Source organism: Lagopus muta, chromosome 5, assembly GCF_023343835.1.
Source record: "Lagopus muta isolate bLagMut1 chromosome 5, bLagMut1 primary, whole genome shotgun sequence".
Classification (NCBI taxonomy): Eukaryota; Metazoa; Chordata; class Aves; order Galliformes; family Phasianidae; genus Lagopus; species Lagopus muta.
Window position 1 is genome coordinate 40987400 of NC_064437.1, and position 10543 is coordinate 40997942.

The following is a 10543-nucleotide window of genomic DNA, read 5'->3' on the forward strand; positions in this document are numbered from 1 at the left end:
TGAAATTACACCAATAGCAGTACACTGAGTTAGGGCCATTACTCGAGAAGAGCATAAAACATGTTTAATGCTCTCCAAATCTTACAAATCTTTTCAAAATCAAAGCACAGGATCTTACCAAAGCGCATATTGTAGTTGTTTTTCCTGTTCCTGGCATACCCACAATAAGCGTGTAGTCTTTTGAAAGCAACACTTGTTTCATTGCCTGTTTCTGAGGCTTATTCAGACCTTTAAAGCAGAAAAAATAACAAGAAAATGTCTACACTTCATAATTGTACTTGCTAGAGCAATGATGTTCAACTTTGCAATATGCAGACAAGTGGTACAGGGTCTGTACTGCTATCTCAGAAACACATCATTGAAGATGTTTTGTGACCTTCTGCAGTTTATTTTTTCTGATAGCCTAAATGTGATTGATATCTTGTTGCCATTTTCCATTTTTCTTTTCATCATACCCATTTTCATATTCAAACATGCAAAGTGAATTGCACAGATAGCATCATCTTGCTCAGAAAAAAAAAACACCACAGGAAGAAACCAGAGCTGTGTTTCCCCAGTCTGATGCAGATGAGCAGTACAGTCTGGTTATTTGGATTAGGCAAAGCTCAAGCAAAAGCAAACAAACAAACAATCAAGGAGCATGGAGAATTATTGGTGTCTTACTGAAAGCCAGGATTTGTTTGCAAGTATGGGGAAGGAACTGTTACTCCCTGTCTTCCAGTATTTGTTAATCCATCATTCTTCAGTTCTAGCACATACACCTTCCTCTCATTTCCTTCCCCTTTCAGTGGTTTGCTAGAAGGCTGGGCAAAATTCTTATTTGAAGCAGACCTCCAAGCAACAAGGTGCATCTTTTAGTTTTCAGAAAGTTTTTATAAGTAGTTATTTGATTTAAGACAAGTGAGTTATGTTTTCAAAGACATCTCAGTCAGCAGTGACTATTTTCACTGACTATGACACTATCACATACATCCTCTGTTCAACAAAAAAAAAAACAAAATCAGGAGTGCCACAAAGCTTCATATATTGCAGAGTAGTCAACAAGTCAATAGAAGAGCCTATAGAAGTGAATGTTTACATCAAAGCCTATCTCCTTTCTTCCACTGCCTCAAAGTCCACTTCCTCTATCACAAGTCTTCCTTGTTCCCAATTTTGTAACAATTAGAGAATGCTAAAACTGCAAGCTACAGGAACTATTAAAGTAAAACAAAATTCTAAGCAGACATCTGGTCACATCTTCCAAGTAGCTCAACTGATCACAGAAAGACATGTAATGTAATGTAATGAAAGAAATGTCACAGAAAGACATGTAATGCCAGAATTTATTTTTAAACAAAAAACTACTACTAGACCCTGATGTAGAAAAAGAGAGCTTGTATCAACTGTGATAAATGCTTTGGCAATAGAAATATACCATTAATCATAAGACTTTAGGAGGAAAAAACCAAAGCCTTAATACCCTTTAAAATACTTGCAACAGCTTCCTTTGCTTCTGGAGGAAGGACTGAGCTCAAATGCTGAATAAAACGAGGTTTGTGGAAGTCAATGATCAAGTTGCGGAGCTTTTCACTGCAGATGCAAAAATACAAGAATCGTGAGTTTCTCATTGAGAAAAACCTAAAAATACTCAAAGTGTGAAATTAATTTGATTCTTCATACCTGACTGGGGAATCTTTCATCAGTTTAGAGAGGTTTTCAAAGGGAACTCCTATACCACAGTCTCCTTCTTCATGATCCAACCTAAAAGTGGTACTCTCAGGGAGCTTTGATAAATTCCTGAAGGACAACAGTAAGATGCACAAATTAATTGTGCTTACAAGCAGTAAGTTGATGATAAAAGTCTCGTTAATAAGGGCACATTTCAAGGCAGTGTAGTCCAAATAATTAAAGTTACTAATAACAAAAACAACCAGAGTATCCATGGAAACTTATGTTGGAGATACACTTTGCAGGTATGTTTTTTAATCAGTCAACATAGGCATAAGGACACCGATCTGCCACCTTCAGTCATGATTTTTAGAATATACCTCCATGAGCCAAGCAAGAAGAGTCAGACCATTTCAGAGCTTTTTTCAGGCCTGGGAGTGCCTTTCTTGAAGCCCATATCACAGTGCTGCCAAGCAGATGTTTTTCCTTTTATTCTATTACCTGCCCAACAAACAGGAGATCGTTGTTGCACTGATTTCTCTCACGTAGCCAGTAGCCAAGCCAAGCAAACCATTTTCTTCTCCACTCACAACAACTCTATCACCAACCAAGAGGTTTGCTCCAGGTACAACACCATTTTTACGTTGGAAAGAATGCAGATATTGTCCTTCGGAAACTTCCTGAACTCGATCAATTCTGATCATGTTTCCAACACAGTCTCCAGCCTTCTCTCTGTGAAGATATTACAGAAAAATTAATTTTTCAGTGTAAGATCCCCACAGTAAGACAAATATTTTATATATGTAAGCAAGAAATAAAAAAATTTAGCCAGTTTTCAATAGCCTCTATGACCAGAGAAGAATTGTAAAGATATACAAACACTTTATACTTGCTTCAGCTGATACCTAAAATAAAATTACAGATAACTTTGTTAAAAACTGAACACTAAAATATAAGGATGCACTTCACTGAAATGTTTGATATTTGCTTAATAAATTGCTTGTTTCACCTAAAACACCACATAAACAAACTCATTTAAATGGGCCCACAAACCACCCATTAATTTTTGTATAGCTACTATGTCCAGGGATGTAAGACAGAAAATACTTCAGCCAGCAAGAGCCCTTAGTGTTTATCCACATTCTCAGGCAAGCATAGGAGCAGAGCCCAAAATACATCATTATTTGTCAATAATACCCTCAGAAAAGCAGTGCAGTGAGCTGGACTCACAGCCAACATCCAGTGTCAGCCTTCAGGAACTGAAACAAAATGATACAATTTCTACTTCTGAAGGCTGAGACTGCAATTAACTTACTGCTTCCCACGCCTGACTTAACAGCAACAGAAAAACATATATCAAAAATATATAACCTGTAAGTGTAGCAAGCTAATGATTTCATCAGCTCACATCTCAAGCTCTACTTTACAAGAAGTACATCTGATTATTTCTACAAGCAGTAGAAAACATCTAGGTTCCCTTGTGAGGAAAACAATGCCTCGCTTCCAAGCACTCATTTGTACCAGGTTAGAAATTCATCTTACCTTTCCAAAGAAGGTATCATCCATATATTTTTATACCCCTTTTTACTGTCTCCACTTTGCATCTCCAAGGTTAACATCAGATACCACAGACTGAAATACTCTAAGTGGGAAGGTTTCAGGTGCTGTGTCTCTTTTTCAATAATGGGTATCATAGCAGGAGGAAAAGACACACCAGCCATCCTTTCTTCTACAGCTCTAGGAATAAAACCAAGCACAGGAAAGAATCAACTTCCACCACATTTCCTGCAAGTCAGTTTGTACATGAGACCAATTTAAGTTTATACTGAAACACTGAAAAATATAGCACTTAATTTATCATCACTGAAATAAAGTTGATTACATGTCCCTTGTTCCTACAATCTCATTTAATAGCTTCACATCATCTGTATGACTTTGAATTAGGAAAAATAAGTAGAAGACCAATTGAAAACCTCCCAAGAATAATTCTGCAAACATTTAAGCATTTCATCTTCTATTTCTTTTTTAGTAAGATATGAATACCATGGTGGTATTTACTTAAGCAAAGGGGATTTAACAGTTAATAAAAAAGCAGACTTCAAGTCAACTCACCTTGGAATTTAGCATCAATAGGCATTTTACATAATCGTGCACTTAAAAATGCAAACCAAGTGAAAAAAAGTTAGTTCAAAAGTTGTTAAAACAGCTGGTGACTTAGGAATAACATAATGCCACAGTACCTGAATGTTATAATGATTTATGAAGCAATTACTAAACCATATTACACTTATGCACAAAGCCAGTTCTCTCAAAATTTCATTCCTACAACCTGAAAAAACAAATGGTCAGATCAAAGAAAATGTAAGTGTTATTATGCTGGAGTTTATGGAACATTGTTTGGGAGTGCAAGAGTTGTCATGAAAAAATAAAATCAAATCACAGAAGTCAAATAATAGTATCAAAGGCTGAAGTTATTCTTATTTAAAAAAGAAGTATCAAACCAGGGTGGTGGGATTTTTTTCTTACCTGCTATATAGAAAGCAATTGTGTATTTGGGAACAGTATTTACAGGCTTGACTGTCATCAATTACAGGAGGCAAAGCAGCAAGCTGTGACTGCTGTCTTCCCACAGCAGATTTATACATACTGTGCATTAAGTAGAAGGCCACCTGGTTTCTTAGCTTTATTAATTCTGTTAAGAAAAGAACAAACTAAGTTGATACTTTAAGTGTAGCTTTTAATCATTCTTAGTCCAAAAGAAACCAGGCATCACACTTCAGTCAGCTAAGAAGTAGATACTCATATAGCAAAGTCCTAATGAAGTATTAATAAAACATATTTAAGTTTTGAACATCAACTTCATAGAATAAATAAAATTACAACAAATGATACAGCCAAGTATAACTTGCTCCATGAGAGAAAATCCTGCTAGTTCAACTATTACTGAAATGCTTCATTATAATTAAACTAATCAAGTAGGTTTCAAGGGTGGGAGGATAACATCACCTCTTCTATCCATGCGAGTTCCAGTAACAGGATACATAGTACCAGTTTTAAGATAAAGAAGAAATCCAGCTTCAGGATCCATTCTCCTTTCTAAATTCAACAACGTATACAGGATAACCTGCAAACATTTTATATGAAACATACTGCGTGTCATGTATATATAAATACTAAAACAGCTTCATAAGATAATTTATGTAGCCATTACTATTACAAATAATTTAGAAAGCATAACTAATAAGCACCTAACCAAGCATTTGACTTAAAAGGCATCTTCCTTAACAAAAGTTTATACATGACTGCCCCTCACTCAGACCAGCTATCTGTCAAGATGCACAATTATAGTTCTTCAAGCTCTTTGCCTCGAGCTAATACTCAAATGTTTAGTAAGAAGAGACTAATCAACAGTTTTTCAGGATAAAAGCCATAAAGCTGTTTGAAAGACTTAAATAAGCATATATCCAACACCTCAGCTAATTTTTAAATCATCAGCTTTGAGCATGCCAGGGTTGCTCATCCATAAATCCAGATTACATCACATACAAACCAAATGTTTCATATTCTTGAGACAAAGTCAGTCATTCTAATAAGACAGATTGCTTATAGCCACCAGTAGTCAAATTACACTTCTTTTTGTACCTGACTCCTGTGCTCTATAGAGTTTGATTCCTTGCCAGATTTGATCTCTAATGGCATTATCCTGGACTGTACGCCGCACCGACGATGGATTTTCACCCTGGCTGTAACATCAATCTTTCCCTTCAATCCAAACCTGGGAGACCAAATGTTCTCTTCAACGTCTAAGATATCTACGATTTCTACCTTAGAAGAGCAATCTCCTGTTTTCTCGTCACTTGGCCTAGGAAGAAACCAAAGGAAGGGGGAAGTTAATGATTTTCCTTAATATTTCAAGATTAAAACACATTGCAGTATGCGTGTGCTGACAAACTATTACATCTGAATAGTAGTTTAATATTCCAGTTTTTAGTCATATTTACAGCAACTTCTACCTTAGCCAGCTGATTAAAAGACAAGGATGTTTAAGTACTAACGCATCTACTCTCTACCACATTGTTCACAATGATTTTAACATCACTGTGATTTTTATGTTAGTCCTCCCTCAGCCTTGTAATAATCATTCTTGATGTCTTTCCCACTACTCGTAATTGCAACTAAATACGGAGCTCAATGTTAGCCATTTAGGTATCCAGGCAATTAATTGCTCCATGTCAGTTAAGAGATTTGTATAAAAAGCTCTCTTCTAAAAATTGGAAGTGTCCCAAATAAGATACACAAATTAGAATCATTTCTAATTCTGGATTCTTACAGTTTCAGTTGCATTTGATTTTGGTTAGCTGGATTGCGCATGAACTCTTCTGTCCACTTAAAAAATGAAGGCAGATATTCTTCTATCTCCTGCATTACCTCTGTTTGTTTCAGCTTTAAGTGATACCTACAAAACAAAGCCATTTACATTAGGGCAATGGCAAAATTAGCTTCACCTTTGGTATCCAAGTACTTCACATTCATGGAAATAATTGTCAAGTTTAAAGAACCATCTTCAAAACACAGATAGCAACACATTCACATAACCCTATTAATTCATAAAACTACAGCTGAGCACCCATTAAGAGAAATAAACTACATTTCCCATTTAACTCCAGCAGGGCAGGCATATTAAATTACATTATAGAGCAGGGAAATAAGAGATACCAAAATTTCATTAAGATTGTTTGGTAAGATGCTCTCCTAATAACAGTAACCATTTGTTAAAGCATCTAATCTCCCAAACATAAAACCAGATCCTTGAAAAGTACTTACATTTCTCTGAGATACTTCTGCCCAAAAACAATTTTATTTGCTAGTTCCTCCACTTTTTCAGGTGACAAATTATTTGTTACGGATTGCTGGAAAATTTCATGAAGAATTGTACCAATGAGAGTTGGCCGTGAACCACACTCAGAGCCCTGCAATACAATTGCACAGTACAAAAGGTTTAAGATTCATATTCACTTCATGCAGATTTTCCACAGAATTTCTGGGCTTATTTGTTGCATGTGACACATCTCAATTGTTTTAATAGCAAAATCATTAGATCTTTTATCTCACTTATTAATATGGATTCAAATGTGACTGCAAATACAGACAAACTGCAGTGAGTGTCTTCTATTGCTTTATCTCCCATTTTTATTCCAAATCCACTGTTAGGATACAATCCCTAAGCAATTAAAGAAGGAACAAATTCACATTTTAAAGTGTATTTCAAGAAGGTTTTCCTTGTGAACAGCATTAACAGCAGCATTTCCTAATGCAACAATCTTTACTATCCTAGAAACACTATGTTTACATTATCCATATTTGAAGCAATTTCCTGCATTTTATGAACTCACATAAAATTATTCCAACATCAGAGTGGCTCAGAAACCCACCTAGTTCACTGCCAGGAATGGATAAATTATGACTTTTGCATAAGCCCCTACCAAACAGCTGGAAAGATAATCAGTTTGTTTGGAAGTTAATGGTATCTTTCACAGAACCAGTGGTGTGGAACCTGAACACAACTCAAAGAGTGGCGTTATCAGAGTCAGGACCCTTTGTGTTGTCCTGTATGGGAACTGCTGAATCACAGCCTGAACCTCTGACTGATCACCTGAAGCGAGCAGTGAATCAGCCATGCGAGGCAATTCTCCTGTGCTGCCAGAAGGGTGGATCCTGGCTCCATCTCTCCTAGACCCCTTTAAGAGCTGACTGCCAGTGGGGAAAGATCTCTTCTGGAGATCCCTCCTCTGGCATTTTGCAGAGAGCCCAGGAGATGGGTAAGTTTTCTATCTATTTTCTTTTTGTTATTATAATCTACTCTGTCAAATTCTCTTGCTTATTTCATAATTATAACATCTTCATATTCATTGACCATACGTGTCCCTTCCCAACAATTAATCTATTCCCGTTACTTCTCTAATGAAGGCCTCCTGTTGACATCTCCTTTCAGTCTGAACGTCCTGCACTTTGATTTCTTGCTCTGGTCACAGTTCCCCAGCCAGCCTGTTTACTACTTCCCTTGCCCATCTGGATTAACATGCTCCTCATGTCTAGTTTTCCTCAGCTGGAACTGGCAGCCATTGCTACTCTACCACTCACGTATCAGCAAGGACAACCACAAGAAACCTTTTCTCTCTTTGAGTTCCAGCACAGATTCCAGAATTAGCCCACACCAACCCTGACTATAGTACAGGCATACAGTAGCTAGATCTGGAGCTAACACATGCTTCTCATGGGGTACCAGAAAAGCCTTTGCTGAAGTGGCTGATGTTTCAGAAGCTTTTTAGTAGCCAAATGAGACTACATTTTCATATAGCCAACAAGAGGTGGACATCTAGCAAAAACTTCTTACGCACAAGAAAACATGGCTAGGAACAAGAAGAGTATAAAAGAAGTTGCCAGAAAACTAGAGTGAGAAGCATATTTTTGTCCCCATTTTCTGTATTAACAACTCAGAATAATTTCAACTGAAATTCTGAGAAACAAACATAACAAAAAAAAGAAAAAAAAGTAGTCCAAAAAACAAGTTTTCCCTCTGAATTGCTCTTTTTCTGTAAACATTATGACTAGCTACTGACATTTTACAATATCACATTTCAAACAGTTTTAGTATTGAGCTAAGCCACCATTCTCAGCTGAAACATTAACTTATTAATGCTACAACATCAGGTGTTTTAACACTTACCCTAAACCTTTCACTCAGCACCGCTTTTCTCATACATCGAATGCTACTGGATATTGTAGTGCCAGAGAGCAGCAAATCTGGGTAAAGAATGAGATATCCAGACTGCTCATTTATTATCCAGGTACCGGAGCTACAGTCCCCTTCTAAATGAACAATGTCTCCTGGAACAACTGGAACAGACTCCCTGTAAAGCAAAACATTTCAACAACAATTTGCAAGCGCAGGATACCACATGTAAGAAACTAACAGATTCAACATACTTCAAAACCTGAGGTTACTATGAGCTTTTTACTGACAAAACTTTAATTCTGAGCACTAGGTCACGGATCAAATCCACATGAAGAGAAATCCTGATGACTACAAATCATTCCAGATTCGTCATTACAGATTTATCCTTTCAGCCATTTTAGAACCGATACATTTTACACCGACATGCTATACTTGATGCTTATAATATCTCCTCATATTTAAGGGCTTAAACTGCTTCAGAAGCTCAGCAGAATCTCAAAGCACCGCTCACCAGCTGTTCTGAAGGACGCACAGCTCCGTATCTCCCGGCGCTGTGGAAGCGCTGACCGCCAGGTGCTTCTCAGGGTCGCGTCCGTCCCGCCGCACCAGGCGGACCTCCAACACGCGGTACCTGTTGTTCAGCCCGCTCCTGAGCGCCGCATTACAGGGCTCGGTCATCGTCTTCTGAAAGCACAATTAACGCTGCCAAACCCACCGCAGTGCTTGATGAGGAAACAGACCGGCACAAACCCCCCTCCACTGCTAGAACGCGTGTCAGCGCGGATAAATAGACGACTACAGCGTGCTTTTTAAATTGCACGTAAGCCTTTTCCCTTCTCCCTCCCGCCGCCCAGCACCGCAGTCCCTCCGCTACGCAGCAGCCAGCCTCACCTCAACCCTGCAGCGCACCCCCAACCGAATGCCGCGCGCCGCGCGCCGCGCCAACCTCCGCGCAGGCGCAGCACAGCCCGCCCCTCTCGCCTGCCCAGAGACTCCACCCCCAGCTCGATCATTGGTGGGGACGAAGGCAGAGCAACCAATGGGAGTTGCCGGAGGGCGGCGCGAGCTTCCCGCGCGCGGGATGAAAAGCAGAAGCTGTGCGGGCGGCCTGCGCTGTGAGGAAGCCTAACAGGCTGCGGTCAGCGCTCCTCACAATGGGGCTGCGGGAAAAAGCAGAATTAAAGGCGCTTTTCTCTCTCAAATGTTTGTGGGTGAGCCTCAGCCCAGGAGTTGAGCTTTCCTTATGACAAACACGAGCCGGTGCAACCAAGCAGCAGCTCTCTGAGGCGCTGCAGCAGTCTCAGACGTGCACGGTTGCCCCCTTTGCTACTTTTTGGTCACAAGAGCACTACTTGAGGAAACCGTTCTTGCTCCTGTCAAGTCGAGCTAGGACTAAAGAACGCAGGTATTAAGTTTACTCTCGATATATCAGTATTCTGCACTTAAAATGCCAGGAAAAATAACAATGGAGTAATTGGAGTTTGGCCTTGTATTCCTAATGTAGCCAGACACTGAGAAACAGGACTGTGCTCCAGCCCTGGGAAGACAACATGAACAGGGGTCAGGTATCCAGCAGGAGGATCCAGCTTGACATTTGAAGGGTAAGATGGCACTTAAATGAGCCCCTTTTCTTAGGGGTAACCCTCAAGTACACATAGCCTATGTTTATAAGCTTTCCCTTGCAGTACTGCTAATATTCAAATGGAATAATTTGTTCTTTTAAACACACAGGCACACAATTTAGTACAGTATTAAAACAGATTATTGTACAGGAGCTTTTTGCTTTGTACATGTGATAGAGGCTGCAGAATGCAAGGTTATCTCTACATTCCTATGCAGAGGGAATAAGACAAAACAATACAGACACTGGAAATTAGCAGTCTAAAAAGAAGATTCAAATACAAGTTTTTGTGTGAAGTAACTGCAAACTACATACGTAAAGCATAAACAAACGCCTCCATTACAGCAAGCAGAAATTTCCATTGTAAGGATAAGGAATTGAACTCTATTTTAAAGACAGTGTTTAATAACTGGAAACAAAACATCATCTGAGATTTTCAGGAGATAGTATGGATAAGAGATTCTGACCTGAAGGAGTTCTGAAATGGAGAGACCTTTTCCACTTCTATATCTAAGGATATTGGAAATAGCTGAGAACAG

At 38.8% G+C, this 10543-nt stretch overlaps 1 protein-coding gene across 10 annotated transcripts in view; it reads right to left on the reverse strand.

Annotated features, from left to right (window-relative positions):
• Positions 1 to 9372, reverse strand: part of LOC125693540 (DNA replication ATP-dependent helicase/nuclease DNA2) — a 39668-nt gene extending 30296 nt beyond the window's left edge. For 2 of the 10 annotated variants that reach the window (XM_048945625.1, XM_048945624.1), the window contains exons 1-12: positions 8895 to 9204; positions 8375 to 8558; positions 6472 to 6617; positions 5978 to 6103; positions 5290 to 5509; positions 4654 to 4771; positions 4174 to 4339; positions 3190 to 3384; positions 2149 to 2379; positions 1660 to 1776; positions 1460 to 1569; positions 119 to 228 (exon numbers count right to left, since the gene is read on the reverse strand). In XM_048945625.1, the coding sequence (XP_048801582.1) occupies positions 119 to 228; positions 1460 to 1569; positions 1660 to 1776; positions 2149 to 2379; positions 3190 to 3384; positions 4174 to 4339; positions 4654 to 4771; positions 5290 to 5509; positions 5978 to 6103; positions 6472 to 6617; positions 8375 to 8558; positions 8895 to 9061 (1890 nt within the window). In that variant the 5' untranslated portion in view covers positions 9062 to 9204. Of the gene's footprint in view, positions 1 to 118; positions 229 to 1459; positions 1570 to 1659; positions 1777 to 2148; positions 2380 to 3189; positions 3385 to 4173; positions 4340 to 4653; positions 4772 to 5289; positions 5510 to 5977; positions 6104 to 6471; positions 6618 to 8374; positions 8559 to 8634; positions 8719 to 8894; positions 9211 to 9274 lie in introns of those variants that run through there. The other 8 variants (XM_048945623.1, XM_048945619.1, XM_048945630.1 and 5 more) reach the window with 8 other exon arrangements.
• Between the last annotated feature and the right edge of the window lie 1171 nt (positions 9373 to 10543).